This window comes from Carcharhinus amblyrhynchos, chromosome 31, assembly GCF_965287045.1.
Source record: "Carcharhinus amblyrhynchos chromosome 31, sCarAmb.v2.hapA, whole genome shotgun sequence".
Classification (NCBI taxonomy): Eukaryota; Metazoa; Chordata; class Chondrichthyes; order Carcharhiniformes; family Carcharhinidae; genus Carcharhinus; species Carcharhinus amblyrhynchos.
In genome coordinates this window covers 12,406,819-12,426,878 of record NC_137354.1, presented here as the reverse complement: position 1 = coordinate 12,426,878, position 20,060 = coordinate 12,406,819, and the positions used below count along the sequence as shown (strand labels likewise).

General features: G+C 41.4%; 1 protein-coding gene across 11 annotated transcripts in view; it reads right to left on the bottom strand.

Moving 5' to 3' along the window:
• Positions 1 to 20,060, bottom strand: part of kcnma1a (potassium large conductance calcium-activated channel, subfamily M, alpha member 1a) — a 754,381-nt gene that overhangs the window by 240,644 nt on the left and 493,677 nt on the right. Inside the window, exon 1 of one of the 11 annotated variants that reach the window (XM_080215708.1) lies at positions 6,835 to 7,498. The exons of the other annotated variants lie outside the window; for them this stretch is intronic. Coding sequence (XP_080071834.1) covers positions 6,835 to 7,051 — 217 coding nt within the window. The 5' untranslated portion in view covers positions 7,052 to 7,498. Of the gene's footprint in view, positions 1 to 6,834; positions 7,499 to 20,060 lie in introns of those variants that run through there. 11 annotated transcript variants of the gene reach the window in all.

The following is a 20,060-nucleotide window of genomic DNA, read 5'->3' as shown; positions in this document are numbered from 1 at the left end:
AAATTGCTCTTGGTTTACACAATCAACTGTTAAACAAAAGAAAAGTACAGCACAGGAACAGGCAGCCTATGCAAATTGTCTTAACTTGGACTAGACAATGCTCATATGAGGAAAAGACAATTTTCATAATGCTTTCATATTTCATGTCTTGATTTATAATTGAGTCTTCAGTAAGTGCTTCAAGCCGAATCACTGCTAAATGCCTTCAAATGAAGATTCTTCTGTGAGATGTAGGTCTTAAATTACATTAAGTCAGAAAAAGGATCATTTTTAAAGGTGCCATAGATTTTCTAAGGAAACGTAATGCAAGATGACTTGGATTAAAGAGTTGGATCAAATCAGAGAGACACTAGGATTGTTAGCAACTTGCAGTAACTGAACTCTGCAACCCAATTAGAAAAAAGTTATTACCTAAAGAAACAGGGTAGGAAACAGGCAGATTCACATAAGGAGTTCCTACAGGATCAATTCGAAGAGTTTTTATTGATTATGTTAAGGCAAGGATGCAGGTTGAGAAAGCCAAATTGTGAGTCTGCTGTTTCTATGGCCTCAGAAAAGGTTAAGTACCTACACCATGTGGCATTCACGGGTACTGGCAATATAATCACTTCTGTCCCACTGTACTTGCTTTAAGGAACAGCATCGTACAACAAGGCAGGAGGGGAAACCATAAATTCTTTCTATCCCTGAGAAGTCTGGTAAGCCCTGAATTCATGTTCTGAAAGAAAAGGTTAGTTACTTCATTCCTTGGTTTGGCATACAAGAAATGACCATTGCACATTGAAGAATCAATTTAGTTATTCGCAATTATTTTGTTATAACAGCAGACCATCTTATTTAGACAGGAGCAGGAATGATCAGGTGGAACTTTCTGGTCTCATAAATGGCAAGCTTGGAGGCAAGAAGGGCCCTTACTTAAGCATACCTGAACCTTGCCGCCTTCACAGAATTAAGCTCAGAGGGAGTAAACCCCCTGGTGAACCTTCCCACCCCACTGCCAATCTCCGACAGAGTCATCAAGACTTGAAAACATTAGCTCTGTTCTCTCTCTATAGATGCCATCAGATCTGCTGAGATTTTCCAGCATTTTCTGTTTTTATTAAAAACAGGACGCATTTTGTTTATCCTCAAAATGAAACAAGTCACATCTTGTTAATGGGACAAAGAGCAGAAGTAGGCCATTCAGCCCCTTAAACTTTAGGTCATAGCTGATCTGTGTTTTTATTATATCTATGGCCTTGATTCTGTACCTCTTAATATGATCCTTTGATAAATGCTGACCAATTCCAATTATGAAATTTTCAATTCACACCCAACCTCTCAGCTTTGTGGAAGAGTTCCAGATTTTCACTACATGTCTGAAGCGCCTTCCAATTTCACCCGTGAATGGTCTGACTCTAATGTGAAGGGTGATGCCTATTCTCTACAATCACACTAATAGAAAACCTATCCTTTCAGTTACTTTAAACACTTCATTAGATTACTCTTTTATATTCAAGAGGATAAAAATATGTGTCATAAAATACAACTGGTGATAAAGGGTAGGTTTGGATAGAAATCTAGTCTTTCCCATTGTCAGGTTTAGCTCAATTCATAAAGTAGCAAGTAAATACCCTTAGACACAAAAGAAAAAGCCTGGCTACAGTTGTTTAGGTACCTCAAAGATATGGGTGCCAATTAAGGCCCACAGATTCATTTGTTATTGAATTATACCAAACATTTTCCTATTTTTGAAAAGGGGGCAAGTGAATGAAACGGTGAGCATAATCACAGTCACTTGATCCTTTTAGGACCACAAATTCACCACAGGATACTACAGTGCAGAAGACATATTTCGGTCCATTGAGTCTGCATCGACACATGAAATGTCCTGAGCTTTCCACTCAATCCCACTTGCCAGCACTTGGCCTAAAAGGCATGATAGAGAGAGATTGGAGATTAATTAAAGTGAGAGGGAAGACTGTCTGTCAAAGATTTGACAGAATTCTACGTAATTCTGTCAGCCAAAGTTTATTTTCTTTCCATCCAGTTCAGAAGTGCAGAGGAAAGAGGAGTTTTCCCAGAACTAGTTAACTACAATATGCTTACTTGTGTGCTAAGGAATGGGAGAACAGGGTAGATTTCTATGGTGGTCTAAATTTATCCTAAATCACATCTGTTTTTAGTCAGTTGATTCTCAATGGACACCTTTGCCTCTTCCTCATCACTTTACAATACTGAAACTTTCCCCTAAGTAGGCTACATAGATATCAAATGATGGTTTTAGTCAATGGATGCCAATAAATCAGAAGGGAGGGGATGGAAACTTCCCATAAGACTTACAAAAGATAATGTGCACTATTTTATCAGGCATGCTGTGACATGCTGGTGGGAGAACTGACTTTCCCCACCATGTTTACTGCATGCTTATGCTTTCCACTGGATGAACTACTATTGTCATTGCAAATACAAAGCAAATTTCATCAGGTACTTTGGTTACTTTTGTTGGGATGGTGGAACAGAACCCCAAGTATATTATGAAGTTAGATGAGTCCCAACACATTTTTTTTTATTTTGGCATAAATGTGAGGATAGGATGTTTTGTTCCAGGAGTAATTATAATGACAAATTAGGGACCTTTTATCAAAAGGAGCTTTATTCATAACACAGTTTAACTATAGCTCAAACAAAATGAAATAGCATAATTCTTAACAGTTGAACAATCTTTAAACACAAAAAGAAACTAGTTTCTAACTTATTAAGGGTTATGGGGAGAGGACGGGAAAGTGGAACTGAGCCACGACAGATCAGCCATGATCTTATTGAATGACGGGGCAGGCTCGAAGGGCTAGATGGCCTACTCCTGCTCCTATTTCTTATGTTCTTATTACTATTTCAGTTCCAAGTAAGCAAGAGTCTTCCCACAGACACAAACCCTCATTAAATACAGTCAGCAAAGCTAGGCATAATTGTTTTAAATTAGTGCAGAAAGTCCTAAAACAGTGCCAGCCAGCAACTAAAAGTTTTCTCTGCTACAAAACCAGTTCCTCCCATTAACCTCATGATCATATAACCCTGTATATCTAAACTCACCTTCCATTACCTTAATCAAAAAAAACCCAGATGCACTCTCAATTTATAAACAAAAGTACATTAGCCTTGTGCTAAAAAAAGTTCATGGCTAAAATGAGTAATTATGTTGCTTTCTCAGCATCTAAGCTGCATTCCTTCCAAATATGCTGACTTTGTGTAAACAAAAAACTTTAAAACATTCACCATAAACAAAAATATATCAATTGCATACTATCATCAGACTATTATAACTTGAAATCCATCCTTCCCTTCCTCTACAAAGGAAAATTCAATTTTTTTAAAACCTGTTCTCTTCCAGAAATGATTATTCATTTATTGTGGACAATGAAAATGCTTTTGTCCTGTCCCAGAATAAATACAAGTTTGTTTATCCTGCTCTTTTAGTTCACTTTCTACACTGCAATGGAATAAGATTTCTTCAATAGCACTTTAAAAGTTAGCTATTTCAAACTGGAACAGATCCTAAGCTCAACACAACAATGAGTATTATCTCAGGTACTCTCCAATCAACTCAACTCTCCTGGCTCCCAGTCCTGAGCAACATTCCACCCCCTTCCATAAGGAGAAAAATTGCAACAACATGGCTCCTCAAGAAAATTTACATCAACCCAGGCCTGCCTCTACACAAGGACTGTGCCAATCCGCCTGTTGCTCATTTTTCATCACATCAGCCTGGATGGCTAAGACTATCATGCCAAGGAATAACAGCAGAGGCCTATGGTAGAAGGAACGGAACCAACATGCTACCATTAAAAACCACTTCCTCATCACAGATCCCACAGCTCGCATATTCAGCTTCAACAAAGCCGACACTGGGCACTCCTCACTGTTTCTGCATTGGGCCAAGGCTTCTCCCATCGGTACAAGTGGGGCCTTGCACAGAACCCACACGGCAGCTGTGGTGCACCCCATTCAATGACTAACATCACTGAAGACCGCCTCCTGACAAAATTCAATGGAGGGCTCAGAGAGGTCCATTTAGCCACTGCAAAAGCTATTGCCTGGCTTAGTGACAACTGGACAAGTATTAAATTATGTTTACAGCACAAAAACAGGCTATTTGATCCAACTGCTCCACATGGTACCAATGCTCCACACAAGCCTTCTTCCACCCTACTTCATCAAACTCCACTAACATATCTTTCTCTTCTTTTTTCACTCATCTAAGCTCCTCAAATAAAACTATACTGGTCACCTCAACTGCTCGTTGTGATGGTGAGTTCCATATTCTAATCACTCCGGGTATTTTCCCACCTCACATAAATGCTGCAATTGACTGTCAGGCCATGCAGTTATTTATCACATTAAGTACATTTTGTATTCCTGTGGCTGAGGGATAAAACCAGATAATGAGTGAGTTATAGATTGACTGGTACTTGATCCTGCACAATTCGATCGGCCAAATGTGGTTAGTTTTGGAGTTTCAGAGGAAAAGCCATCCTTTAGAAATGAGTTCTCTTGTTTTAATGACAAGACTGGGCAACGCGTGGGTGAGAACAGAATAATTAGAGAATCAATGGGCAGTGTTCAAATTGCCTGTTATGTCAGGCAATCGGGCAGTAACACATTTAGCAGAGGTTTGTGACCCATACTATCCATCTCGGCCAACTGAAAATAAATGTGTTATCGATTACACAGCACAGTAAGTACAACATAGACCAAGTAACCCAATTCATCAAAATCTCTATTAGCTTAAAACGAACACACCATAATGTTCTTCAAAACTTAAAACAGGTAAATGCAGTAAATGTATTGTTTCTATTAACTCAGGTAGTTGTGTAGTTTTATTCCCAATTAGCAATAAGAGTTATTCATTTATCCAGCCTTATTCATTTTTTGTTGCAGTAACACTGACTGAAATTTGCTCAGATCACAGAGTTACATGTTACTGGAGGAGGCTATTCAGCCCATCATGCTTATGCCATTTCTTTGACAGAGTTATCCAACTCCATTCCCCTGTTCTTTCTCCCGTAACCCTGCAAATTTAGGCCTTTTCAAGTATTCATCCAATTCCCTTCTAAGACATTGCATCTGCTTCCACCACTCTTCCAGGCAAAGCATTTCAGGTCATACACAATTTGCGACGTAAAAATAATTCTCCTCCCTCTCCATCTTTTGAAAATTCCATCAAATCCACGTCCTCTGATAACAGGGCCCCTGCTCATGGGAGCAGATTCACCCTATATACTCTTATCAAAACCTTGCATCGTTTTGAGCACAGAATGAAGATACAGCTAAAATTTCTTCTATTTCATTCGGAATGAGGGAGATAATACAGTTAGTAATGAACAATGCAGCCTTTCAGACCTGGAAAATTTTGACTATTTCACCACATAGAGTTCCAAACAGAAATATACTGGTCATACCAGCCCTGTACAAAGTTCAATATCTGTAACTGCACTCTTGTTACAGAATGGAGATGTCCAATCTAATGAATCATTAATATAGATGTACATCATGATTCAAACTGGAACCAGGGCAGCACGGTGGCACAGTGGTTAGCAATGCTGCTCACAGTGCCAGGGACCAAGGTTCGATTCCCAGCTTGGCAACTGTCTGTGTGGAGTTTCCACGTTCTCACTGTATCTGGGTGGGTTTCTTCCGGTTTCTCCGGTTTCCTCCCACAATCCGAAAGATGTGCTGGTTAGGTGCATTGGCCATGCTAAATTCTCCCTCAGTGTATCTGAACAAGCACTGGTGTGTGGTGACTGGGGGATTTTCACGGTAACTGCATTGCAGTGTTAATGTAAGCTTATTTGTAATTAATAAATATCAAACTAAACAATAAGACAATAATTGTGATGAAGGGTAGGTTTCACATAAGTAGTGAGGAAAACCAGAATTTATAATAAACTATAATTCACAATTTTAAATTCACTGCTTGATTAATTGGCCTTAGGCAATGGCCTAAATATTTTGGAAATAATTTCAGGCTTGCAAAGCTTGAGGTCAATGATCTGGTGAAAGGCAACAGATGTTGCATAAACAGCCCAATGCAATAGGACAGCCAGCTGTGTAACAACATGAGGGATATTAATCCTTGGAATGCCAATTGCATTTCTGACCCGAGATAGGTCCCTCAGTGTAAATGTAACCTACATATTGAAATATATTTTGTGTGTGTGCCCATCCCTCCACTTCTCCACAGAGCCATACAGTGGTTCGCATGGGAAGCAATTAATTTATGCGTGATACAAAGATCATTCAGAAGGTAAAATGGAGGGCTACAGTATCAGCATTACTGAACAAAATTAATCAGTCAGGAGGGAGTAAACTGATCATCAGAAGAAAATTAAAATAATCATAAACCTGAAGTCCTGTCTGCCAGGACACGCAGATCCAAAAACAAATCCTCACAAAATTAATTGAAGTTGGTTATCGACATCTGTATTTTCAAATTTTTGTCAAACTAACGGTACATAACAACTGAAAACTACCAGAAATACTACTGAAAGGAAAGGTTAAAGTTGTATTTCATTAATATTTTAGAAATCATATTGGGCAAATTGGTGTATTTCACTATCTTGACTAAAATTCAGGAGTTAAAATTCAAGGTCAAATCCCAGAGTTAGCTGGGCTCAGATGAAATCTCTGCTTTTGGGTAGAAGCAAATGTAGATCTTTAGAAATCAAATAAAACCAGAAATAACATGATCGGATGAATGGCAGCTTAACAAACAGAATTGAGGGGAAGGGTAGAATTAGACATGAGATGGTCTTTTGGAGTTATAGCCCCAACACTCTAGGCGCAGAGAGTTCTTACCCCAGTAATACACCACACGGTAACAAGAGGCCAGAGAATGTTGGAAGCTGTCTTGCTCCTCTTTGTCCGTGTTATGGCTGTGAGCAGCTCTGACACGGTACCCATTCTGGAAGAGATCTCCCAGTGACTTCTTGCGCCTCCTGGTACTTCGCAAGGTCTCTGTCCGCGTAGATCCATTTGGAGCACGATAGACTAAAATTTTACTCGGAATCATCATTTGTGATGTTTCACCAGTTGATCCTGAAGAGCTGCAATGTACTTCATCCCTGTTCCTCCTGCAGATTCCTCGACATTTCAGAGTGAGTACACAGTTTCTGAAGTTTCTGCTGCTAATTCACTTCCTTTGTGTTTTCAAGTGTTTCCTCCACTATTCATTACTAAAATGTGTCCACTTCCATTGAATCTGATCAACAAAACAGTCTTCCTAAAGATGAAAGAACTTGCATTCATAAAGTGCCTTTCACCACCCAAAGTGCTTTATCAGCCAACGAAGTACTTCTGAAGTACAGTCATGCTTGTAACATAGGAAACACAATTCCATCCCTCCTGGGACTTGTGATGTTTTTCATCGCTAGGTTACAGTAAACCTAATTCTGGCACTCTGCGCCTACAGAATTGAGGATCTAAATAACACACTTGTTCACCCACAGCACACTTCAGAAAGAGCCAGCAGTGTTCAGCCAGAAACAAATAGAACAAACACGGGACAATGAGATGCAGGGACCTCCCACAGCTGCAGCTATGATCCTTGATACAGCAAAGCTTTAAAAGCCATTTTCCATCAGGATATTACAACATAAGCTCCTTTGCGATTCACCCAGGAGGATCACCCCTTGACTGTAAGGAACAGACCTGCTGCTTCTGCAACATGCTATTCCCATCTACAGCTGGAGCCTCATGCGGAATTTGCACCTTGTTACTCCACATTATTTACACCAAGTCCTCAGGAGGTGCTTCATGGCTTATTTTTCATCGTGTACCTGTGGCGTCTTGAGCGCTACCAGTCCTTATTTACACTGAATTGTGTAAAGAGAGAGCTCATGTAATCATCCAACTCTTCAGGGATTTAGAACAGACTAAATGAAAAAAAATAATCCTAACTTAATCACAACTCCACAGACCTGATGCTGTGCTCTGGTTACTTGGACACCTGCCCTAAAGGCAAGAAGCAGAATGCAGATAATGAAAGTCTATTTTCAGTAGTCTCTTGCAAACAGCTGTCAGATTTAATTTGCAGAATGACACGTTTCTTATGCTATTACAAATCAGTTACCGTTTTAAAAATTAATGAACCCAATATCGTCTTTAAATACTTTCCATCAGTGCAACTGTAAAGCGGCTAGCAATGTCCATAAAATCTGGCTTTCTCAAACATGGCTTTGCACAATTTTCATGCCAACAGTTTCTCTATAAAACAGACAAGCTTGAGAATCTTTCAATGAACTGAGGAAACACAAGAAGAGGAGTGAGCGATGAGGAAAACCCTCGAGGCTCTACATAGACAACACTTGGACTGGAAGGCATCAAATGCTGTTATTGGGGAAGGAAGCTTGTACAAATTGTGAGGGGGAAAAATTGGGCATTTTTTAGCTTGGAGTTTGTTCACATTTATTATGGAACCAATGATGTTAGTGAGAGAGTGTTGTTCACCTGTACAAACATTCACATTTTGGAAAACTACTTTCTGAACCTTTGCCAGGAAATTTCTGTATGTGGCTCATCCATCAAATGGTGTGAAAGAGCTTCCAGCAGCCAATACTGGCTATGGCTTGAATTCTTCTGTGGGTGCAGACACTCGCTTTGAAATATATCCAAAAAGTTTGACATTAAAGTGCTGAAAGCACAATTTACAAGCCTCATCACAAATGTGATCACGTTGAGCTTTGTAATTGAGCAGCCCGGGTGGTAAAGGTTATGGAATGAAGGAGCTTCAGATCTTTAGATTGCCAAATCTCCAGGCTTGTGCTGGAGTCTTTGAGGATTAAGGATGATGTCAGTGCTCCGTGCAACCCAGGCTCAAAATCAAAGGGATGTTATTAAGAGATTTTTTTTTGTAAATTCTGCTCCCATTATTCGTAATAAAAGTATTGGAGAAAGGGAAAAAGGGCTGTTTAATCAGTTAAAGCAGTTGACAGTAGAGGGGGGTCATGTGATGGAGGTTCCAGGAATAGTCACAAAGCAAGTCATCAGTCTGTCCTTGTGTTTGGACAATATGTTCTTCTTTAAAGTTGGTACTCTGGAAATTTTGAGTGTGACATTTACTATTCAAGTTCAGTTGTGTGTCAGTGCCTTTCCGTTGCAAAAGTTAATCTTAAAATTTCCTTTCAAAGCAGTAAAGATAGGACTTCCAAGTATCAATGTGGTGAAGGCAATGGGGGAGAGAGAGAGAGAGAGAGATTGAAACCAGGAAATTCCCAAGTTCCATTGGTTTGTGTTGGGTGGGATGTTAAAATGATAAACTCTCAAAACACAAACACAACCTGCCTCAAACCGATCCACTTCTGATTTTAACTGAGATGGACAAAAGAAGAGGCAACCAACCTGCTCCCAGGAAGCAGTGGCTTATTTCATATTTCAAAAGGGTTGCATGCCTTATATTTTTTCCCAACATTAGTTTAACTCCAAAACAGAAAATGGTGGAAAATCTCAGCAGGTCTGGCAGCATCTGTAAGGAGAGAAGAGAGCTGACGTTTTGAGTCCAGATGATCCTTTGTCAAAACTGGTGACAAAGGGTCATCTGGACTTGAAACGTCAGCTCTTTTCTCTCTTTACAGATGCTGCCAGACCTGCTGAGATTTTCCAGCATTTTCTCTTTTGGTTTCAGATTCCAGCATCCGCTTTTATTTAGTTTAACTCTGGCTGTCCTGGTTCTCTGGACCTTAGAAAACTGTCTGCTAAAACATAAGAAATAGGAGGAGTAGGCCATCTAGCCCCTCGAGCCTGCCCTGCCATTCAATAAGATCATGACTGATCTGTCGTGGCTCAGTTCCACATTCTCGCCCTCTCCCCATAACCCATAATCCCCTTGCCTATCAAAAACCTATCAACCCGCATCTTAAAAATATTGAGCGAGGCAGCCTCCACCACTTCAACAGGCAGAGAATTTCAGAGATTCACCACCCTTTGAGTGAAGAAGTTCCTCCTCAACTCCGTTCTAAACCGTCCCCCCTTTATCTTGAGGCTGTGCTCTCTAGTCCTACTGTCCTTTCTGAGCGGGAAGAGCCTCTCCACCTCTATCCTATCCATCCCATTCAACATCTTATATGTCTCAATGAGATCTCCCCTCATTCTTCTAAACTCTAACGAGTACAAGCCTAGTTTATTCAGCCTCTCCTCATAGTTCAACCCCCTCAACTCTGGAATCAGCCTAGTAAACCTCCTCTGCACTCCCTCCAAGGCCAAAATATCCTTGCGTAAGTGCGGCACCCAAAACTGCACACAGTACTCCAGCTGCGGCCTCACCAGTGCCCTATACAGCTGCAGCAAGACCTTCCTACTTTTATATTCCATCCCCCTCGCTATGAAGGCCAGCATCCCATTTGCCTTCCTGACCACCTGCTGCACCTGCAGGCTGGGTTTTTGCGACTCATGCACAAGGACCCCGAGGTCCCTCTGCACCGTCGCATGCTGCAGTTTTTCGCCACGTAAGTAATAGTCCTTCTTACCATTATTCCTACCAAAGTGGACAACCTCACATTTGCCAACATTAAATTCCATTTGCCAGAAGAGAGGACGCCTGTGTTCCAGAATGTATCTGGTGGCACTTGAATCTGGTTAAAATCTACAAATCGGTTTTTTTTTTCCCTGCTTAATGTTCAAAACTGATTCCCTTATTGGGAGAACCTTTCAATGGATTTCCAGTCTACGTAAAAAGTTTGCCTTACAAAAATGGGTTTAAAATCTGCAGCTCTGCAGTTCCAGATTTAAAGTTATGTAATCCTGGACAAGATAATGCTCTGCCACTTATACTCAGCCAGTTGTGATGTTCTAAACAAACAAAAATGCCTCAGCCTCTGGTGCTGATTAATTCCTCTCAGGCTCTGTCGCGCCCTTACTCAGGCTGTTCCCAGTATCAACCGTCTCCCACCACAACTGGTCCACCTCACTCTGCATGCCTTGCAGCTCACACATGCCTTGCTTAGTGCACTCAGGAACTTGAGCCATCTCTGCTGCTTTTTCTAGTGAAATCTTGGTTTCAGCCAGCAGTTTCTTTTGGATGTTGAGGTTGTTGATCTCACAAACCAAACGATCCCTCAACACGTCTCCCAACAAAGGCCCAAACTTGTAGTGCTCAGCCAGCCACTGAAGCCAGAGACTGTCTCTCCTGGCTCCTGAACAGCAAAGTGGAATTTGTACCTTTACATAATAACAGAAGGTCTGGGGGTTATGGTGATCCTTTAAGTTTACTAACTGGTCAAAGACTTGTGTGTCTGAAGTTCAGGTGGCATCAAATTCCTCACCAGATTGTGAGTCTGTGGACTGCAGACTATGAGCGGCATCACCTTCTGCTTCTCCTCAGCTGTTACTTCATTGGCCACAAAATCTCTCAACGTACTGCACCCCCTCCAAATCTCCACTTGTGGATCGAATGGCTCTATTATCCCAAATAGCAGCATCTTTAAAATGGAGTCTGTACCTTTGAACTTTGAGTGATCATTCTCCTCCCCCTCTATCTCTGCACTTTGGGCTTTCAACAACTGATCCAGTTTGTCCTCATTGGTAAGTAACAAACTAAAAGATTGATTGACTTGAGAAGAACCATGTACAATTAAGGATTTAATAGTGCAACTATACAGATCTACTCCCAACAAAGCCCTCACTCCAACTAAAACCTTCCAGCTCCAGGAATGCATGCCCTGAGTCCTGATCGACCCAGGGTGACACACTCCATTGGTTCCGGCCTGATCATTAAAATTGGGGATCCTCAAGAGGCCGGAATTAGATGAGCACAAGGATCTCGAAGCATAGCGGAATGGGGAAAAAGTTAGTGCTGTAGTTTTAGATTGTGGTGAGGGCCAAACATGATGACATTGGTCTTTGACTATTAATCAGAAGAAATTGCTACTCTTGCAGGACAGGATATGCAGGACAAGTCATCTGATGACGTAGAGAGAGTGGTAGAGACAGGAGTGGTACTGGTAAGGATAATCTGGGCTTCCATTTGGCCTCTGATCTTTTGTTATATAATGTTGTCTTTTAAAAAGCATTTAGAGTTACATGGGTAAAATGGGTATAGAGGGAAATGGGTCAAATGCGGACATTTGGGACTAGCTTAGTGGTAAAAATTGGGCGGCATGGACACGTTCAGCTGAAGGGCCTGTTTCCATGCTGTACACCTCTACGACAATGGCTGTGCTGTGAAAATGCGATGAAAGTGTTTTTCCAACAATGCGGTTGGGTTACATGTAGCTCCTAGCCCAAGAAACTTAGTTGTGAGCTATTCCACAGATAGCCGTTCCCTGTGGAGTGTCCCTGCCAATCCTTAACCACAACCTTCTGTCTTCTTGGCCTTTCAGACCTCTCCCAACCAGCACAGGTCTTTCTAGTTCCTGCCTGCTCCGCATTCCTCGGCTGTGGTCTCCGATCTCCCTCCTGGCCTCCCCAGTCTCTCAGTCAGACCGGTAGCAACTAGGAAACGGGGACAACAAATGCTCATCTTCCATTTAGTTTGTCAGAATTGCAGGAAACTCGTGTTTCGGGTTCCCAAATGCAAAACTGCACCTCTGCACTCAGAAACATCAGCGTTATAGTTTGTGAGGGAGTCAGTGATTTCAATGAAGGCTGCAGGAAGGTAAGTTAGAAATAGCTTCAGCATTTTTGATTGCTGTCCAGTTGGGCTTACTGGAAACAAACACCAGATGAGAGGAGGATTAAGAAGAAATGTTGCAGGTCTCAGCTGGTGTTATAGTGGATGTTTGAACACACCAGAAGTATATTATGACATGGTGAGATTTTTAATCAAAGTTTACAAATCTAGCTCTGGTCAGTGTGGGAAGAGGAAATGGTTGCTTCATAAACACGATTGTTAAAATTCCCCCTCAATGTCTACATAACATGGGGCTCCACGTGTCATCTAGGCTTTATACATCAAACACCAAGGCATAAGGATTTCAATCTTGGGACTTTGATGAACAGAATGTTACTGGTGCCACTCAAATCTGATTAGAATCTACAAAATGCTTTTCTCTGCCCAATGCTCGAAACGGATTCCCTTATTGGGAGAATTCTTTAGTGGATTTCGAGACCAAGTAAATGTTTGCCTCACAAAAATGGGTTTAAAATCTGCAGCTCTGCAATTCCAGATTTGAAGTTATGTAAACCTGGACAAGATAATGTCTTGCAAATCAGCTCTGCAGCTTATGTTCAGCCGGTTGTGATATTCCAAACGTTAACAACCCACAAAGGCTCTGCTGTGTAAATGGTCTGCAAACCAAGCATTTTAAAGCAGCTCAGAGTTAGTGTTAAGTACATTTTAAATATTTCATTTGTAACTCAGGGAAATGAGGTGTGGAAAGAGTTTTTGGAGCAGCAGAGGGCTGAAATTACTAAAATAAACCATCAGGTCGTCATTAAGCCTTCACTAATACTCTCTGCCATGGATTCCTTAACATGAGGTCTTTGTTATTTCAACTTCTAATCATTTAAACAGTCTAGCTTCTCTCCTAGCGCAGACTGGTGCATGTTATCCTTTTGGCCAGCAGGCAGGATAAGGCCTGGTGCTGAACACCACTGACAATCAAAAGAAATGGCAAGTAACGCTTACCCGAGGGAGTTCCGCCCTGATCTTGCTTGTCATGGTTCACATGCTGTACTGCAGAGTGAAAGCAAAAGTGCTCAAGGCACGTCTTTTCTTATTTGTTTCTCTTCTTGAATCATCTCTATTCCTTTTGGCTCTGGAAGTTGAACTCTACTGTCATTAAATCTCTCCTATTGGGCCTTCCTATTGTTCTTGTCCCACCCAATCCTTGCTCAAAACCAACTTTTCCCAGTTCTGATGAAAAGTTACAAACCTGAAAAGTTAACTCAGTTTCTCTCTCCACAGGTGCTGCCTGACCTGTTGAGTATTTCCAGCAATTTTTGCTTGTATTTATAATATGAAATTCCCTTCAAGTACCTTGATTAGTTCAATTTTTCTCATTAAACGTCACATGCACATTGTGCATGACTGGCACTGGTAAAGTTTAGATATGGATCTATGGAATTCAGAATTTTAATGTACTGTTCACTAACTTAAACAAGTACAGCAATGTGGTTGTGTCATAAATGCCTTCCAAAATAGCCTAGCAAGCCATTCAGCTGTATCAAACCACTACGGAATGAAACCAGGCAGATCGTCTGGCATCAACCAAGATACTGGAAATGGCAACGGCTTATCCAGGTCTGTTGACCATATATAGTTCTCCTTACTAACATCCAGGGGCTTGTGTCAAAATTGGGAGAGCTGTCCCACAGGCTAGTCAAGCACTAGCCTGACATAGTTATACTCACCAAATGATGCCTTACAGATAATGTCCCAGAACCACCATAACCATCCCTGGCTATGTCACGTCTCACCAGCAGAACAGGCCCAGCAGCGATGGCAGCACAGTGGTACACAGTCGGCTTGGGGCCCTTCATCAATGACTTCATCTCCACAAGGAGTCTCCCAAGCAAAGTACATTCTGTGCCCTTGCCACTTTCAGTGCTTCTTCCAAGTGGTGTTCAAATAGAGGAATATTAATGCATCAGCTGGGGTGGGGAGGGTGGTAAGTGGTAATCAGGAGATTTCCTTAAAGAAAGTTCCATCTTCACATTGAGGACACCCTCCACTGTAATGCATGGCACAAACACTGTGCTAAATAGGATAGATGCCAAACAGATCTAGCAACTCAAAACTGGGCATCGAAGAGGTGCTGCAGGCCATCAGCAGTAACAGAATTGTACTCAACCACAACGTGTAGCCTCATGTTCAGCAAATACCCAATTCTACCATTATCAGCAAGTTAGGGGATCAACCTTGGTTCAATGAAAAGTGCAGGAGGGCATGCAGCACCAGGCTTACCTAAAAGTGAGGTGCTAACCTGGTGAAGCTACAACACAGGCTATTTGCACACAAAACAGTAGACACAGCATGGATTACTCAGAGCAAAGCAATTCCACAACCAACAGATCAGATCGAAGCTCTGCAGTCCTGCCACATTCAGCTCTGAATGGTGGTGGACAATTAAAAAACTCATTGAAAAAGAAGGCTCCCAGAGTACCCACATTCTCAGTGATTAATAAATATCTGGAATCAAGGGTATACTGATGACCATGAAACCATTGTCAATTGGCAGAAAAATCCATTTGGTTCACTCACATCCTTTAGGGAAGGAAATCTGCTGTCCTATCTGGTCTGGCCTACATGTAACTCCAGAACCACAGCAATGTGACTGACTCTCAATTGCCCTCTAAGAACAACTAGGGATGGGCAATAAGTGCTGGCCAGCCAGGATGCCCATGTCCCATGAATTAATTTAAAAAAGTAATAGAATTGCCCAGCACAAGAGCAAAAGACAAGGCTGGAGTATCTGCAGCCATTAGCCAGAATTGTCACGAAGATAATCTATTATGGCCACCTCCTGAGGTTTCAAACATCACAGGTATCAGTCTTCAGCTAATTCAATTCACTCCTTCACATCATTTACAACATGCACTGTGACAACTCAGCAAGGCAAATTTCAAATCTTGACCTCTACCACCTAGCAGGATAAGGACAGCAGACACCACCACTTAGAAATTCCCCTCTAAGCCACCCATCATATTGACTTGGAACTATAGCATTGTTCCTTTATTATAACTAGGTTGGAGGCCTGGAACTCCCTCTGTAACAGCATGGTGGGTGTACCTACACCACATGGACTGTAGCTGTTGAAGAACACAGTAAGAAGTCTCACACACATCATGGCTGTTGAAGAAGGCAGCTCACCACCAGCTTCTAGAGGGCAATTGGGAATGGACAATAAATGCTGGTCTGAACAGCTACACTCACAAATGATTACATTTAACAAAAAAGACACAATAGCTACCCATTATCATGAAAAATAGAAATATAAAATATGGTTTAATGAAGAAGTGAAGGGCCATGAGATTCACCTGGACTCAGTGACTGGTTTCTGGGCACCAATGTTATTGGCCCAGGAGCATTTTCTCTGATTGTCCTAGTCAGGTTGGTTTTGAAATAGATGGTACAGATTTTGGAATGGTAACTGGACAAACAAAGCCAATTCACACACTGACTCCAGTATTCCAGCCCAACATTAAAGTCTGTGGGCTCACAGCTTTGTTGAAGGGGTGGTGGTGTGATTGCGGGTTGGGATCCTGTAGTATAGGAGGCCATTCACAAGAGGGGAGCAAAAAGACAAGTGGTGGTTGTAGGGGATTCTGTAATTAGGGGGATTGATAGTATCCTTTGTAAGCTGGGTCGTGAATCCCACATGGTACATTGCCTGCCCAATGCCATGATGAGGGATGTCTCTGACCGGCTGGAAAGGATATTAGAATGGGAGGGGGAGGATCCAGTTGTTGTGGCCCACAATGGGACAAACAATGTAGGCAAGACTAGGAAAGAAGACCTGTTTGGGGATTATCAGCCACTAGGAGCTAAATTAAAGAACAGGTCCTTAAGAGTTATAATCTCTGGATTGCTATCCAAGCCATGTGTGAATCAGCATAGGGTTGAGAAAATTAGGGAAGTAAACATGTGGCTAAAGGAGTGGTGTGGGAAAGAGGGGATTCATTTCATGGGACATTGGCATCAGTATTGGAATAAGAGAGATCTGTACCACTGGGATGGTCTCCACCTGAATCGATCTGGGACCAATGTTCTAGCAGAAAGGATAAATAGGTTGGTCACAAGGGCTTGAAACAAGCGAGTAAGGGGGAAGAGAAGGGTAGAATTACAGGAAGTTTAATGGTTAATGGGAAGCAAAGCGGCTGGTTAGTATGTGGGGAGAAGGTTTCAACTACATGGAAAATTATGAAAAAAGTTAAAAGGAAGAACTCAGGAGTTGTTGTTAATGAAGTGTTAGGATTTAAAATGAAGGCATAAAAACCAGCAAAAGGGGGCTTTACCTAAATGCTCACAGCATTCGAAACAAGGTTGGTAGCACATAAGTATGATTTAGTGGCCATTAGAGAGGCATGGTGGCAGGGTGGTTACAACTGGGAGTTAAATATCCAGGAGTATCAGACTATTTGGAAAGACAGACAGGAAGGTAAGGGAGGTGGTGGTGCTGTTCTGATATTTAAGGATGACATCAGGGCAGTAATGAGAGATTATATAGGTTCTATAAAAAAAAATGAATTCATTTGGGTGGAAATTGGAAATAGTAAGGAGAAAAAGTCAGTGATAGACATAGTCCATAGACTGTCATAGTCTATAGTCTATAGACTGTTACAAGGGTGAGCAATAAACAAAGAAATAACTGATGTAAAAATGGTACGGTAATTATCATGGGGGATTTTAATCTACATGTCAATTGGTCAAACCAGGTGGATCAAGACAACGCGAGGAGGAATTCATAGAACATATCTGTGATAGCTTCCTTGAACAGACTGTAATGGAACCTACGAGGGAGCAAACTATCCTAGATCTGGTCCTCTGTAATGAGGCAGGAATAATGATCTCACAGTTAGGGCTCCTCTCGGAAGGAGCGATCACAGTATGGTTGAATTTAAAATACAGCTGAAGGGTGAGAAGGTAAAATCCAACACCAGTGTCTTGTGCTTAAACAAAGGAGACTACAATGGGATGAGGGAGGGATTGGCTAAGGTAGACAGGGAGCAAAGAGTTTATGGTGGGACGACTGAGGAACAATGGAGGACTTTCAAAGTGAATTTTCGCAGTGCTCAGCAAAAATATATACCAGTGATAGGGAAGGACTGTAGAAAAAGAGATAATCCACCCTAGATATCTAAGGAAATAAAGGAGGGTATCAAATTGAAAGTAAATGCATACAAAGTGGCAAGGATTAGTTGGAAACTAGAAGATTGGGAAATCTTTAAAGGTCAATGGAAAGCCATGAAAAAAAGCTACAGCCCAACCCCGTTAGAATGCGATGGTTGGGGTCCATAAAATGTTATTGCGAAAAAAAACGGGGTCGTGCTAAATTGGGGTCCTTTGGTCACATTATGGATGATCCCAGTGTCCGTCAGAGCTCTGTTTGTTTATACAATCGCTACATGCTTCAATAACTTCTAACAACCTTTTGAGTGGCAGGTCCAGGCTAGTTTAAAACAGGCAGTAGGGATGTTTATTTACACAAACACTTTCATAGTCCATTAACTGTGAAGTACTTCCTCTTTTGAGCAACTGTCTAATTTTTTTTTGAAGTGAGAACCCCTTTTATCTGAACCGGGCAAGGGGGGAAGCAAGTGTTTTCTGTCCACAATTTTTTTCTAAGACAGATTATTTTCACTTCAGAAGTAGATTGCAGTAACCAAAAATTTTTCAGTTCCCCGGAAAGAGCAAAAAAAGGTCCAATGATTCACTATGTTATATCCGAATTCGCGTTAAATCGGGGTGCGCAAAATTGGGGTTTCACTGTATAAAGAAAAGTAAGATAGATTATGACAGTAAACTAGCTCAGAATATAAAAACAGATAGCAAAAGTTTCTACAAATGTAGAAAATGAAAAATAATGGCTAATGTAACCATTGGTCCAATAGAGGATGGGAAGGGAGAATTTAGTAACGGGAAATGGGGAAATAACTGAGGCTTGGAACAGGTATTTTGTGTTGGTCTTCACAGTGGAAGGCACAAATAACATGCAAAAATTGATGACAAGAAGCAAGTGAGGTACTAGAAATGATCACTAAAGAAGTAATGTTGGGCAAGTTTTTGGAGCTGGAGATGGACAAGTCTCCTGGCCCTGACAGAATGCATCCCAGGGTACTAAAAGATGGTGGGGGGAAAAAGCAAATGCATTTGTGCTAATTTATCAATATTCACTGGATTCTGGGGCTGTTCCGGCTGATTGGAAAACAGCAATGTGACACCACTGTTTAAAAAAGGAGGTAGACAAAAGGCAGGTGACTATAGACTAGTTAGCTTTACTTCTGTAGTGAGGAAAATGCTTGAATCTATCATCAAGAAAATAATAGTGAGGCATTTGAATAGAAATTGTCTCACTGGGAAGACGCAGCATGTGTTCATGAAAGGCAGGTCATATTTAACTAATTTACTGGAATTCTTTGAGGACATTATGTGTGCAGTGGACGATGGGGAATAACCGGGCACATTTAGCCACAACCTCTGAAAAGCATTTATTGGTGCAGAAAAACTTTTCCTTTTTTGTTCTTCACAGCAACCATCCTTGCAGATCCTCTACATATGAATGACAATTAGTAGGGATGATGGTGTATGTGGATTTTCAGAGTTATTTGACAAAGTGTCGGACAAAAGGCTTCTTTATAAGGAAAGGCGCACATCATTATGGGTTATGCATTAGCATGGATAGAGGATTGGTTAACTAACAGGAAGGAAAGAGTGGGGGTAAATGAGTGCTTTTCTGGTTGGCAATCAGTGTCTAGTGATGTGCCTCAGGGTTCAGTGTTGGACCTCAATTGCTAAGATTTACATAGACGGTTTGGAATTGGGGACCAAAGTTCGCAGATGAATGGTAGAGCAAAATTTGCAGAGGACAATGAAAATCTGCAACGGGATACAGAAAGTTTAAAGTGGGTGGGCGAGGGTCTGGAAGATGGAGTACAATGTTGATAAATGTGACGAATAACATTTTGGTAAAAATAACGACAAAATGGACTACTATTTAAATGGAAAGAAATTGCAATATACCGCTATGCAGAGGGACCTGGGTGCCCTTGGGCATGAATTGCAAAAAGTTAATGTGCAGGTGCGGCAAATAATTAAGGGGGCAAATGGAATTTTGTCCTTCATTACTGGAGGAATGGAGTTTAAAAATACGGAGGTTATATTGCAGTTTTGTCAGGGATTGTCAGTTTTGTTCTCCTTACTTGAGAAAGGGTGTACTAGCACTGGAGGGAGTGCGGAGGAGATTCACTAAGTTGATTCTGGAGTTGAGAGTGTTGGCTTACGAGGAGAGACTGAGTAGACTGGGACTATAACATTGAAATTAAGAAGAATGAGGGGGGATCTTATAGAAACATATAAAATTATGAAGGGAATAGACAAGATAGAAGCCAGGAGGTTGTTTCCACTGGCAGGTGAAACTAGAACTAGGTTG